The sequence below is a fragment of the Gymnogyps californianus genome, chromosome 10 (assembly GCF_018139145.2).
Source record: "Gymnogyps californianus isolate 813 chromosome 10, ASM1813914v2, whole genome shotgun sequence".
Lineage (NCBI taxonomy): Eukaryota > Metazoa > Chordata > Aves > Accipitriformes > Cathartidae > Gymnogyps > Gymnogyps californianus.
Genome location: NC_059480.1, coordinates 27,500,403 through 27,514,801, shown reverse-complemented (window position 1 = coordinate 27,514,801; position 14,399 = coordinate 27,500,403). Strand labels below are relative to the sequence as shown.

Here is a 14,399-nt window from a genome sequence, read left to right as displayed (position 1 = left end):
GCGTAATGCATGCTCCGTTTCCTGATTAAAACTTGATACAGATTTAAAGAATGGCATGAGTTTTGGTGTGGAAAGCTGTGGACAGCTGTCATGTAGAATTCCTTCCATACTCATAAGCTATTGACTGAGTGCAAGGTAGGGGCTTAAATGTAGTTACAGCTTCGGACTGAAGTTCTCTTACTGTGCTGACTTTGGTATATATCAAGTTGAAACTTGAAGCGTTCATATGTAGGTTTCCCTTTTGAACCACATGACTTGATCCGATAGCTCAATCGAATGGGTTTTGAATATACTTGGAATTAGAAACAGATCTCTTGAGCTCAATGCATGTTTGATGTTGAGTGAGATGGGAAAGTCTGAGATGACTTGGAGAGGCCTTACAGTCAGCAATGTAGGTGCCTATTTTTTGCTTGTGCACATATTCTAAAAATTCTTGCTTTGGTCTCTTACAGTATGCTCGTTGCTAATGTCTCATTATTGGGTTAGATGTTGGTTATGTACTTTGGATGTTTTCCCCAAAGTGTAATTTAATAGTTGTTAGACAAAAATTTGTAGAGTCTGATAATAAGCTCCTAAATGCATTCTAAATGACGATCTGTGATGAGATGTTTATGTCAAAGCTGTATAGGTATATTTAAAAGTTTTCTATAAACTAGGTTCTTGTGTCTTTACTTTGTCTAGCTTAATTTTTCTTTCATGTCATACAAGTGTGCATTTTTCTAAATCTGTTTTTTTTTTTCTTTAGGGTTTTCTTTATTGAGAAGTTCAAATTCTCCTCTCAAGAAGCAAGTGCAATTAACAGGTATATTGTGGTTGATTTAACAAGTAAACGTGCTACTGCCGTGTTCTAGGGGTGTATGTATCTTTGGGCTCTGACCGTGTGGGAGGAGGTTTGGGATCTACTGTTGCAGGTGGTGACTTGCATCTGAGTGGATGGGTAGATTTCACATGGCCCAAAGTGTGGGTATTTTTATTTAACAAAAATGTCTTAGGTGCTCACATTGAGGAATCAGGAAGAAAAGGCTCTGTCTGAAGGATATTATTCTGGTATTTGGTGATTCTCTTCTGAGGGATGGAAGCAGTTTAATAGCAACACTGAATGAACTGAATTTTCCTAGTTTGAAGACGAATTTGTGATGTTGCAAAAAACCAAACAAAACCAACAACAAAACACTTGCTGGTGTATAATTCCAAGAGCTCCGAGGATGTCACTCTTTCCTTGGATGTTGAGTGTTTTCATGTCCTCAGACCTTTTGGGAATTTTGAGTTCTGGTGTCTGTTGTTCAGGGGCGGGGAGTTGTGTGGTTTTTCTTATGGCCTCACAAGTAACAAGGGAATATGGTATTTTATCTGGAGACACTTGTATTGTGTGACATCTCAAGCTGTCCATGGCTAGATAGTGTTCAGTTCTTTTATTTTTATTCTGTTGTAGTATTGTGTATATCATATCGGCACCCATGTCCCCAGTCTTTGGACTCCTGGTGGATAAACTTGGAAAGAATATCGTCTGGGTTTTATGTGCTGTAATAACTACACTTGCTTCTCATATTATGTTGGCTTTTACCTTCTGGAACCCCTGGATAGCAATGGTAACTAATTTTCTGAGACCTATAGCTAAATATGATAAAATAAGAAATGGTGTTGATGCTGAATTATTCTGCATGAGTTGCCACTGTCTTCTGTTTAGGTAGTCCTCAGAACCTATTTTGGTGTCTCTGACTTCAAAAAGGATATACTATGTGAAACTGAGTTTAAAACTAAAGGTGGTGAAAGCAAAGAATGCATAATACAGGCAAAACTAACGTGAGCTACTGTGGCCTAAAGATAACACTTCAGGTTTTGGTGTTTCGTGGGGGGAGGCAGGAGTTACGCATGTATGTTTTAAGGTGGAAAAGATTGGCTGCTGCTGTCTGTAGCAGTAATTCTATAGTTGCTTAGTGCAAAAGGGTGTTCAACTTCTTAGGAAGGATGGGATTAGACCGGAGGGCTGTATGGAGTGGCAGTCCTTGTCCCTTCAGAGAAGGCCTTAACTCATCACAGTATCTGTGGTTCGGTGGTGCTCCGTTGCAGAGGTCTGCTCTCATGCTTCATGGCCACTCCTCACACTAGCTATTACTAGATTACTGTGCTAGGAGCTCGCTTTTCTCCTAAAACTTGTTCTTTTGGTGTAGTTCTGAAGCTTATTACTATCATATAATTAAGCCACTTTCAGTGATTTTAAACTGTCTCTCGCATGCTGTATTGGATACTGGTAAACCTCAGTAAGAATCTTCGATGTTGATTTCCCCTTCCTAGGGCAGATTCCCTGAGAAATTGTTTTTGAACTAAGGTTTTCAGGCTTAAATACAGTGCTCACCGGTGTATCAGGGTTAAAAACAGGGTCCTTGTTCTTCAGGTATTTTTCTGGTGAGTTGCAGCATTGATCTTTTCCTCTGGATATTCAAGTCAGGCTCTTAATGCTAATTAGATAGGGTTTAGTTTGTGAGTCACTCCTGGAAAAAGTTCTCTCTCCTTCTAAATGTGCGTATTTATTTAGAACTATATTGCAAAAAAGTGTTACTTTAGCTCTTTTTTTTCTCTTTTGGGAGAAGGGGAAAACCAATATGTTAATTTATTAGAAATTTACAGCAAAAATGCATCTCATCTAACATCGGTTTACTTGTTCTTATTTATTTCACCAGTGTTTGCTAGGAGTGGCCTACTCATTGCTTGCCTGTGCCCTGTGGCCCATGGTGGCCTTTGTGGTTCCAGAACACCAGCTGGGAACTGCTTATGGCTTGTAAGTACTTAAATCTGTTTGTGCTGCTCGACAGTGACCGTGTCCTGATACTACTGAACCACTGAGTATCCAGCGGTTCTAACAAGTTAATGGTTAATAATTGCTCCAAGTTCAGTCTAGCAGGAAGTCTCGTGTAGTTTCAGGATGTATATGTGTGGTAGAGTGCGTGGTTGTGGTAGATGCACAGAAACTTCTGCAAAAACGTGGAGTCATAGCTCTGTCATATGTCATAACAAATGGGGAGGAGTTAATCTCATTGTTTGGTCAGTGCCACTAATGATGTTTTCTTTAAAAATAAATTTCTACACGGTGGTAATCCTTTGTTTGTGTGTTAGTATGCAGTCTATCCAGAATCTCGGTCTGGCAATTATTGCGATAGCAGCTGGGATGATTCTGGACACAAGAGGATACTTGTTTCTTGAAGTCTTCTTCAGTGCTTGTGTTTGCTGTAAGTATTAAAAACGTTGAAAATGGATTCTGTACATTCAGGAAGCTTTATTAGGCTTTTTTCTTAGTATTTCCTGTAAAACAGTAATAACTCCTTTGTTACCGTTAGATAGAGGTTTCAGTTGGGGCGATCTTGAAAGTAACTCAAACCTAGTGAAGTGTTTTGTGGTTTTCTTGAAGTGATTTAGCGTAAGTAGTTTCAGTGTTTTGAAAAAAAAATGAAGAGTGAGTAAAAGGGTAGGTGAATGATACTCTTAAAGGCTATGTTTGAGGGCTGTTATTAATAGAACTAAACCAACCTTTTCTGAGTTACCACGCTACTTATGAGCATAGTGGAATTTTCAAAAGCCATTAAGAGATGCTGCTGGCAAAAATCTCCCCTCAATTACAGCTATAATGAAAAATCTTAGTTGTTGCTTGGTTGTATGTTAAAGCTGCTCTTCTGTCATTGTTGTAAATTTATTGTCAGCTAAAACTGTTCCCCCTTTTTTTTTTTAGTGTCACTAATAGCTGTAGTCATGCTGTATTTTGTGAATCACCTCACAGGTAAGTAAGTGTTTTCAGCTTCTCTTGATATTTGTTTTTGTCATAATTCTTGAAGTTATCACGCTGAACTGTTTCCAGATGGTGGTGTACGGTCCTGTGTCAGGTGCTATAGCTCAGGGCTTTGGTACCAGGAGCATCTCTTGATGAGACCCGTCCTTGTAACATCATCTTTGTAGATGCTGTAGTGTGTAGTTCCCTGAACCTTGCTGTGATGTTAAATCTCATCAGCAGGGCAGTGGTACCTATCTCTTCACCTGACTTGAAAAAATGTGTAGGATATTCTGCAGCTTTTCCTAAACTACGTATCAAACTTAACTGTATATGTGTCTGCAAATATAAAAACTTAATTCTGTAGACTTTCCTTCAAATAGCAGTATTCTTTCTCAACTGTTTTTGAAGCAGTAACTACTGAAAGATCTGGAAGGGATATTAGTTTGTTTCTTTCAAAGTTGCTTCCACTTTCTTTAGTTTTGTGGGGTATTATGGTGAGTTGTAGAGAAACTTCCTTATTACTCAACAGAAAACTGGATCAGGCTCGAGAGCTTAGTTTTGGGTCCTGATTTTGCTTGCTCGGATGATTATGAACGTGTTGCTCTTTCCCGTTACCTCAGTTTCTACTTTTGTAAAATTACTCCACTGATTTCTTTTGTCAAGTGCTCTGAGAACTTCTGTAGCGAGGTATGATATCAAAGTTATAACACAAAAAGGCCGATTTTAAAATTTTCAAAGTGCGTATTACTTCTGTTGCAGGCGGTGATCTCAACTGGTCTGCAAAGAAAAGGGAAAAACTGCAAAAAGTAGCTGCAACTGAGTAAGTATAAAGAACAGCGTCCTTATGAAATGTTTAACCTGAAGTAATTAAGTAGATTACTGTCTGAAGTCAGTCTCTTTTGTAGGTCTGCCGTTTGTATTGAATATTATTTTCTTTCTTACCAGTTAGTAGCAGGATTTCATATTCCTGCCTCCTGTGAATGAATAATTAGAGGAAGTAGCAGTTAACCAGGTGTCCTTTCCTGGCACTCTTCCTTGCTGTTTTTCTTTATTGCAGTGGCCTTCCAACTGAGTGGAACTGAAGTATGTTTAAAAAATGTTGTATCGCTTATTTAAAAATGTGCTTCATTTATATGGTGCGTGCCTGACCCAGTCAGCAGCAAACATTGCCTGGGTTTAATGTCAGGTAATGCATGGACCAATTTTTTTAATGTGTCATTAAAAGCTAGATCGCTCTTCAGAAGAAACGACACTCCAGTCACTTCCCCTTCAGTTTCAGCTTGCTCCTCCTGCTGTCTTATTTAGAAGTCTTAATTCAACTTGTCTCTGCAAACTGTGGCTTGAGTCTAAATTGCAGCGCTACTGTGAAACTCAGTTTGTGGTCAGATCTGTGTCATAAATGGTATTGATTATAGTGAAAAGTTTCCATTTTTAGAAAGAAAATGGGGCAGGGGTGTTTCAATAAAGAGGAATCCACTTCCTTTTAAAAGGAAGTGGAGCACTTGAGGTGGGCTTAGGGCAGAAATTGTTGAAATAAGCAAACTTCGGCAGTACATCCAATTAAGCAAATTGCATTAATCCAATTAAGCAAATTTCATTCTGTGGGCGACTTGTATGTCCCGCTTTCCTCTCTACAGAAAATAAGGACAGTGACGTTCTTCAGAATACTAACTTAAAAAATGCTTTTCCTTGGTCTTGACAAAACATTAGTGACATGTTAAGGGTCCGCTGCTGTCCGTAGCCCTAACAGCTGGAATCGGGTACTCTTGCTTTTTAAGAGTGTTGTTTGATCAAACATGAAGGGATCAGTCACCTGCTCTTGGGATATCCGCTGCGTTCTAGGGCACGGGATTTATCCCCTCTGCACAGTAGCAAGTTTATTTGCTTTTTTTGTTTGCTATCCGAGAATGGTAAGTGAGTGGTAAAGCTCTCAATGGATATGGAATGCTGTGCAAGGGAGTCAAACACTGGGTTAGTCTCATAACTTTCAAAATAATTGCCTTGTATTGGGGGAAGAGGAGAGAAAAAGCGTTGTATGGCAAAGTCCATTAAGAGATGTCACCTTAAAGGCAAAACAAAAGACCCTTCCACTCCAGCTTCTCCATTATCTACTTAACTGTCTAGAAAAATTGCTTTTTTTAAGTAGACATAATGTAAAGTCAATCCATCAGACTGAGTTTGGGCAGCTTAGTTTGTCCTGATGACCTTGTTGAAGATGCTTCGTCTAGTAGTGTCTCAGCACCCAGAAATTGTGTTACCTTTTCCTAGTTCTAATTAGTGCTGCGAGGATTGAAACTGTGTGTTGGAGACTGTAATGTCAATGGGGATGAAGTCTTGGTTACTTTATTAATTTTTAAAAAATATATTTAAAACAAATTTTTAATTTGCTTCAGGGTAGAACAAGTCTAAGAAATCTGAGGTTCTGCTCCTCTGATCTGAATTTTAGGTGAGACTGTGATTGAGAACTGTTGGAGAGGGCACACTATATGCATTTCATGACTAGTCATAGTTTAACATTTGTCATGTGAAAGAGTAAGTCAATATGCAGCAAGTCACAGCTTTCAAAATAACATCTGTAGAATTCAAGCTGCTTGTATGTGAACAACAGAATTTTTCTTTTGAAATGCTTTCTATTCTGACCTAATTCGGCTCAGTGAGTCTCTTCAGATCTCGACGTTCATTTGCCTGTAATATTGTTGGAACTCTTTACTTTTTAATAAGTAGCTACATTTCACCTGCAGATATTATACATCTCACAGCTTATATATAAGTTCATTCCAGATAAATACTTTGCTATAACAAGACATCTCTTATAAAAGGACTTTACGGACTTCTCTAAAACTGAACTGTGTAACTGTCCATATGATGATACTTAAGTTAGTCTCGGAAAAAACCAGAACACCTGGCAACAAGGTCTAGCCAGGTGACTTGTGGGGTTTAACACCGTTTTGTTTCTTATCCTAATTTGTGGGCTTTTTACACATCAGTCTTGAGGAGAGCTCAAGGAAACTAAAACCTCACCAGACCTGGTGAGCATGCTAGCTTTAGTTGTGATGAGTATCATCCTTGAGCCAAAAGGTCACAGCCAGTTTTTAATACAAATGCAACAAAAAACCACCCCACCTTTTACCCAGGAGCAAAGGAATTCTGTGTCCAAATAGAGCTGCTTTTCAATCTGCCTGGCCTATGTGGGGTACGTGTAACGCTTCCAGTCTTTACTGTGAAAGATGGCTTCGTATTAGTGTATGCTGCGGGATATAGTGCCTTAGAACAATATTTTCAGTAATTTTTATTACAATGTTTTTTTCAGAAAAGAAATTTGAATAGCAAATATCATCCAGAAGTGGGGAGCATTTGATCAGCATCATGTCAACTTGAAGAATTATAGTGTTGTTTAGTTTGGTCACTCTGCACAGTAGTTCTTTGGAAAAGAAACTAACATGCTGGGGATTTTACAGTAAATGGCTAAATTTTATGCTTTGTAACCAGTTTTAACTAATGCCAAATCATCTCTTAATTTGACCAGAATGGGTTTGTAGCGTTTTGCACTGTTTAAGCTCTGTCATTGGAGAGGGTACTCTGCAACCAGAGACAACATGTTCGTCTTAAAAGACACTTTATACTAGTCTTTGTCTTATGTGCAGCACTACCATCTCGGTGGGGGTGGAGATTCCTTAACGTAATGGCATTTTATGTTCTGTAATAAGGCTCATTGCCTTACAGAGCTTAGAAACGGGTCACTGTTACTGCCTTTGTCACTGTCTTAATGCAAACCACTGTCTCGAGCTAAGTGTATTTAGACCTTTGGTTCTGTTTCTCTTGAAGACTTATATGGAAAAAGAGCGACAATGCTCTGGTCAAATATTGACTCTTTTGTAGGAGACTGCTATTAATTCTGAAGACTGCTGAGCAGTCTTTTATTTGCATTTTTGACAATTGATTCTTTTTGTATTGTAATCTTTATTTTAAGGAGTGAAAGCTTGTTTAATAAAGAGATAGTAAAAATTGTTACAAAAGCTCACCGAGCATGTTGTAATCTGTGAAAACCAAAAGGTTTATCTTTCTACTGAAGTCTTGCAATCTAAATAAAAGGAAACTGCAGAAAACAGCCTCTCTCTTTCTTTATGCTGAATTCGAGTAATCTATACACCACTTATTCTCTTTTAGTCTGATATCCAGTATTCATCTATAAACATTACAAGCATTTTCTAGTTATTAAAAATAAAATTGCATACACAAGATAAAGTTGCTTAGGTTTACACACCTCAGTGCAAATGCCTTAAACCAATTTTCTTTTCCAGAGCGGAAGAACAAGAGAGACTCAGACATCAAAATGAAGATGACTTGGCTAAATTACGGCCAAAAGCTGATGACTTTAGTTTAAGGAATAAATACCTCTCCAAACTAGGCGCTCAGGTATTAGTAACAAAGTAGGGGGTTTAATAACTAAGAATAGAACAATGAGATGTTTATTTTAAGAACTTGGCTTATTGTTTCAAATAGCCAGCAAATCAACGTCTGATTAAAATGCTAAATGTATGCTTGTTCTCAGAAATGAAGTCTCACCGAAGGTAATTAAAAATCTAATGAAGAAAATGAATCAATGGCTGGCGAACCAAATAAGTTGAGGAGCAGGCTTATTATGATGCATGATTTTTTAATTTTATTTTTTTGCAGCTACCAGATAATTACTCTTCCTATTTATCGACAATGGTACACAGAAGCCTGTTGAAATAGCATCTTGCCCCACTTGCAAAAGCAGGAATACACTGAAGTTCCTGGTACACAAAACTTTGTTTCCAGTACTGACAACTACCCCAGCAAAAGCAGGATGATGCACCATGCTTTTCTGCAAGCATAGATACTATTTTTAAAATACTTGGCTTAAGCTCCCCCTCTGCACTGTGGGTAAATAACACAGATACTGATGAAGAACCATCTGGCTGTTTATTTGAACCCACGAGCTACGTACTACACCCGCCTGTCTAAAATGTGCAGCGAGTAGCTCGAGTCAATAGCTAAGACTTGATTTCTTCTCACTACACAATGATGTCTGAAATGTGAAAGCTTTGTTTCGGTGATCAAGTTGCTGGGAAATGAGCCTTGATGTAGGTATGGGTTATATAGCCTCTCAAGTTGGACAACTTTGTTACCATATTGGAAATGGTCTGTTTCTTTTTTCTTATAGAAAAATGTGAGGAAAGACTACTAAACAAATACTTCAGAGGAAACTAAACTACACAGTTCCAGTATTATGGTTCAAAAAGTGCTAGCCCTGGAATTTAGTACCAGATCACAGGCTTAGCAATAACCTTATCTAAGTCCTGATTAATGTGAAAATTGATGTATTTTTAAGAGGTTGTGACTAAAAACTGTGAAAGAGTTGAATGGGAGAACTGAAGTTTGGCTTTCGGTGGGGAAAGTGGTGTTCAGTTTCATAATGGAACTTCATGCTTTCCCGTAATTTCGGCAGAAGGCTTGTTGCTGAATAGCTAGCTCCTAGTAACTCCCGCAGAGTGCATTTCTCTTTGGTTTTGTTACTCATAAAGGCTCACTTATGTAATTGGACAAACTATTCCTAAACTAAGCTGATCTTACTTTAAAAGGCAAGAGCATTTGGCTTTCTGGAGCACGAGGTGCACCAAGCGAAGAGCTGCTATAGAGGATAAGGTGCACAGGGGTGAGTGAGCTTTCCTTGGCTGACTTCAGGGAGTCCTTGTGTGCCACGAAAGGCTTAAGCAATTCATCAAAGGCTCTTGACTGCAGAGAAAATAGTCTGGTATAATAAAAATGTGACATTATACCTGTAATATTTTTTTTTGCCTACAGTAATTTAAGCAGATCTTCTGGAACTCATGGTCTTAAGGTTTGGGGTTTTTTTAAAAGATACTTTTCAGTGGAGATTTTCATGTTCCTGAAAGACTAAGATTATCTTCCTGAAAGACCAAGCCGGGACTATTTTGGTGAATAGTTCTGTATTCTGAAGAACAATCTAGGAAAATAAAGTAGCAGGTTGTGAACTATGCCGAGCTTACTGCCGAAGGGGAGCAGTACACTGACCTGTGATAGTTTTTATTGGTGCTTTCTGTGCTCCCTTTGAGAACCGAACGCTTACCAGCTCGGAGGCTGGTTGATGCAAGTTGATTTATGTTTCCTTGTAGACTTGTGAATTCTGGGTCTTTTTTAATAAAAGCTTTAAATGGATACTGGCACCTGTATCTTTCTTACCTGACTGTTTAGTGATGCGTTGTTGCCCTTGGTGGTTGTTGAGACTTACATATGCTTTTTTTTTTTTTTTTAAAAACAAGTATGACTTCTGCTTTCCCCTGAGAAGTATGTAGAGTTTCTGGGGAAGTGTATCTTTGAGGATCCAAAGGCAAAGTTTCCCCCAGTTCCCCCCGCTGATGGGTTGATGCGTTTTTCTTTCTTGGGGAGGGAGGGAATTAGATTCTTGTTCTTCTGTTGCTCTTCATCTCCTTCAGCTACCTGCTTCTCCTCCAATTCTGACGTGTTGTGGTTGTAGATAACTCTTCTGCTGTTACCTGTAGGTCGGCATTTTGTGGGTGACATGACAGACAGTAACTGTGAACTTAATGTCTTGTTGAAACTTTATTTTCAGTTCCTAAATTCTCTGTACCCTTGAGCATCTTGCTAAAGTACTGTGGTGGACTTCTGCAAATGGCGTAAGTTCCCGTGTCAGCTCAACTCCAGACGCCCTCGCCTTTCCTTTCTGAGGGACTTCAGCCCGCTGATTTCCTTTTACCTTGCTTTTTCATTTGTGGATATGGAGCATAGGAGCCATCTGGCTTTTGTTCCCTTATCCCCCATTCCTCTAATAAATTTCTGGTAGGATAGAGCTTTCCTCTTTCTATTGCCAGCCCTTTTGCTTCCAGCCCTGTGTTGGAAAGTCTCGCTGCTGTGTTTGTGCTTCACGCTTTCAATGCATACTTCCTAGGTTCAGGTTGATCATCAAGAGGAAAATGGGAAACGGGATTTTTGAATTCTGAGATGCAGTTGCTTTTTGATAGAGGAAATCTGGTTGCGATCGTAGTGGGAGGGATAAGGCCAGCAGCTACGGCAGCGAGCGGGCTGCCTGCCTCGCCCAGGGGAGGGACTGTTAGAGCACGTGCTGCTGGAGCGTTACTTGGTGATGTCTGCGTGAGTCCTCTTTGCAATGAAGTTGGAATGGCTTGAGCTGAAAGCTGCTTGTCTTTATAAGACTGCCTTTCTTCCCCTGCAAAGCTTCCTTTAATGGCTTCTACCCCTACCAGCCTGAGAAGCTGTTGGTACGGTATGGCTTTCCTGACTACTTTTTTTTTTTTTTTTTAAATACAGAATTTATGGGTTGGGCTCTGCTTGGGACTGCAGTGCTCTGACTAAATTCTGCTAGTGGGATATGCACACTTGTCTGAAGATGTTTATAGAAGAGTTAGTAAATATGGTAGTAAACAGTAGTGCAACATAGTATTTTATTGAAATTATCTGGGGAAATTTCAGAGGGAGGTGTAACTTCTGAAGAATATAAATGGTGTTACCCACCTCTCTGCTGTTACTTCTGCTGCTCACATGGGGTACCCCCAGGGCACGGGGGGCTCCCAGAGCTGCCGTGGCTTTCGGGTTGTGTTCCTTTCCATTGGGTGTGGGGTTTTTTTCTTTCTCCTTTGACATGTCATTTCTTCAGAGGCTGTCGCTGGATGTTTTAATGGGCTTTCTCATTCTCATTTCAAAAATTGGTTAATATTCCATTGCGTATTTTACCACTGTAGGTGCTCTCTTATTGCTTCTCCTGTTGTGTAGATGGTCAAGCAAAGAGGCAAAGCAGAGCTGTTCAAATGAGCTGCGCCTGAGTAACGTGAAAATCTCTATTCCTGATGCGTTCACACTGTCTTCTGTTGGATGGGGCAGATGTGCACTGGTGCGAATGGGAAGCTAGAAAGCCCTAGACTTAAGTACACACGGTGTGCTGTTTCATGCAGTCGTCTTCAAAAGGAAATCTTTAAAGCATAGGAATACTCTGTAAATATTTAAACTTCCCGTGCATACGAATCATGAAATATCTCTTTCAAACTTTCAGTAATGGAGTAGTTGCCCCAGTGACACTGCGGTGCTTCAGACCTCGTGGTGTTCTCCAAGTACGCAAATGTTTTTGCACGTTTGAGATTTTTTTTCATAAATACTGGTCGCTAAAGAAAAACAAAAGCATGTGTGCCATCAAGATAGTACTTATGAACAAGCTTCTTATCCTCCAGGACCTTGGAAGTTTTATAACAGGAACAGTAGTGAGCTCTTCTTCACCCTGAACCTCCCAAGAAGCCTGTCTTTGAGGTGGCCCCAGGGCAAGACAGCAGGAATGGTTTTGTTTGTCATTACCCACGAGGAACTGTGCTGAAACCAGCTTGCGTGGCCTTCTACACAGCTGTCAGAAGGGGTGGGTTTCAGTTGTCACCAACCTCAGTTGAATTTGAATCAACAGATTGGAAATTCAAGCTGCTCTGTCTCATCGCCAAGCCTCCGTCTGCTGAATGTGAGAGAAAGAAATAGAAGCAGCCTTGGCTGACTGGGTGGCTTAATCTGGATTCCCCGGTTGAGTTTGCTCGTGTTACTGTGCTTACACCAGCCGTGCTCAGGTGGGGAGAAAGCAGATGCACTTCTGCCCTGAGTTCCGATGGAGGTGATCTGGAACATCTGAAGTAAAGGGTTTGGATTTCGTTTTATTTAAATGAGGAGAAAGTGTTCGTAAAATAAGGCAAAGTAGTTCTGTCTGTTTAGTCTGGGCTCTGGCTTGTGTCAGCATATGTAAAATTGGATAGCTGAAGCAGTTACCGTGTCCTCGCCATCTGCTCTGCCCTTCTGAGGGAAGCTGCCACTGCTGTTGCAGAGATGACTTGAAAAACATTTTTTTTTAAATTTTTTTTTCTTTTTTGCCAAGTTCCTTAAAGTTGAGTATTATGAAAAGGTTATGAACAAATGGGACCCAGTTTCTTGGCTTTTCCTAAGCTTGTTTTCTGCTACCATGTCTCTGCTGCTTCTGGGGCGTATACCGTCACTGCTTTTCTGCTTTTTTTTGATTCTGATGCTTGTGTGGATGTGGTCGGGCAGTGTCCCAGCTAGATCATTTGTTGTCAGCCTCTGAGACAATTCCTCTTCCTCACGTAGTGTTTTCTAGGTGTAGTATGGCTGGCAGCTGCTGTCGCCTTACCTTGCTTCCTCTCTGAATCATTGCTGCTCCCAGCCAGCTTGAACGAAGGGATGAGGCTCAAACATTGTGGGCAGCGATGGGTCTACAGTTGCCTGTAGCTCAAATACGGGTTTGGAAGCAATTAGCTCTTTCTAAGAACAACAACTCAAATTACATTTTTGTTACGGTACTTGCCGAGGTCCTTACCGAATTTGTCCTCGCTACAGTTTGCCCTCACTTTGGGGGAATTGTAATTATACTTTGTTGTTGTTGTTGTTGTGCAGGTGAGTTTTATGGCTCTTCTCCAGGGAAGTGGAACAAATCTGCAGCGCTGCGAGAGGGCAGCAGGGGTGTGCTTCCTCAGCAAGGGCTAAGTCTTGCTGGGGCGTCTGTCCCCTCTGCGTTCACGGCAGGCCTGGCAAGAGGACCTGCCTTGGGCAGTCTCAGCTCCAAAGCGAGCCTGGCTCTGTTAGTTTGACCAGAAAGAAAGTAGAGGAGGGGGTTGATGCAGCTGTTGAGGCTCACCAGTGGCCTCCAGATCTTGTAAAGCAAACTCCAGCGCTGTAGAAGCTGGCAGTCAGCTACCCGGTACACACGAATGAAGAGGTAGATGCTGCGGGTGATGTGAAATGGCAGTACACAGACAGCAAAAAGCCCACAGACGAGGAGAATGGTTCGGATCGACTTGGCTCGGGCAGCACTGCTGGTGGGATTGGTGTCTCCAGTGTGTTGGGTGAGGCTTCTGATCATCAGACAATAGCAGACTAAAATGATGAGGAAAGGAAAGAGGAAACCAGATGCGGTTAGAGCCATGCCGTAGGGGTAGTAGCTGCTGAGGTTCTCGGGGCTCGTCATGTCGTAGCAGACGGTGTGGTTATTGATAACGCCGGTGCGAGCGTAGATGGAGGTGGGCAGGAGCTGCAGGAACACCAGTGCCCAGGACGTAGCTGCGCCGGCAGCAGCCAGGCGCCGGGTCCGGTAGGGTAGGGAGCGGATGGGATAGCAAACGCCTAGAAAGCGGTGGACGCTGATGCAAGTCAGCAGCAGGATGCTGCCGTACAGGTTGGTGTAAAACAAGAAACGTACCAGTTTGCAGAGCAGCTCTCCGAAAGGCCACGTGTCGTGCAGGATGTAGTTGATGATGAGCAAGGGCAAAGAGAAGAGGTAGAGCAGGTCCGCCACAGCCAGGTTCACCAGGTAGATGGTGGTGCAGGTCCAGCCCTTGGCGCGGCAGCAGCTGAGCCACAGCATGGCTCCGTTGAGGAGCAGCCCCAGCACGAAGACGGAGCTGTAAGTAAGGGGTAACAAGATGTATTTATAGCTTTCCACGAGAGGGCACAGAGCTTTCCCGGAGGTGCCGTTCTCAGTTTCCTTCAGCCCCTCCATTGCTGGGTGCAGCTTTAGGCACCATGCACTGCTTTGCTGTTGCTTTAAAGCTCTCCCTGCCAGAAATAGAAA

At 41.3% G+C, this 14,399-nt stretch overlaps 2 protein-coding genes across 14 annotated transcripts in view; one reads left to right on the top strand and one right to left on the bottom strand.

Annotated features, from left to right (window-relative positions):
• Nucleotides 1-9,967, top strand: part of MFSD1 (major facilitator superfamily domain containing 1) — a 40,469-nt gene extending 30,502 nt beyond the window's left edge. For 10 of the 13 annotated variants that reach the window (XM_050902121.1, XM_050902123.1, XM_050902124.1 and 7 more), the window contains 8 exons: nucleotides 746-802; nucleotides 1,433-1,589; nucleotides 2,682-2,779; nucleotides 3,115-3,227; nucleotides 3,725-3,772; nucleotides 4,523-4,583; nucleotides 8,065-8,179; nucleotides 8,441-9,967. In XM_050902121.1, the coding sequence (XP_050758078.1) occupies nucleotides 746-802; nucleotides 1,433-1,589; nucleotides 2,682-2,779; nucleotides 3,115-3,227; nucleotides 3,725-3,772; nucleotides 4,523-4,583; nucleotides 8,065-8,179; nucleotides 8,441-8,500 (709 nt within the window). In that variant the 3' untranslated portion in view covers nucleotides 8,501-9,967. Of the gene's footprint in view, nucleotides 1-745; nucleotides 803-1,432; nucleotides 1,590-2,681; nucleotides 2,780-3,114; nucleotides 3,228-3,724; nucleotides 3,773-4,522; nucleotides 4,588-7,073; nucleotides 8,035-8,064; nucleotides 8,180-8,440 lie in introns of those variants that run through there. The other 3 variants (XM_050902128.1, XM_050902130.1, XM_050902126.1) reach the window with 2 other exon arrangements.
• A 3,334-nt stretch (nucleotides 9,968-13,301) lies between these two features.
• Nucleotides 13,302-14,327, bottom strand: LOC127020211 (P2Y purinoceptor 3-like). The gene has a single exon (XM_050902685.1). It carries the CDS (start codon nucleotides 14,325-14,327, stop codon nucleotides 13,302-13,304), a length of 1,026 nt encoding a protein of 341 aa, XP_050758642.1.
• Nucleotides 14,328-14,399: the final 72 nt, after the last annotated feature.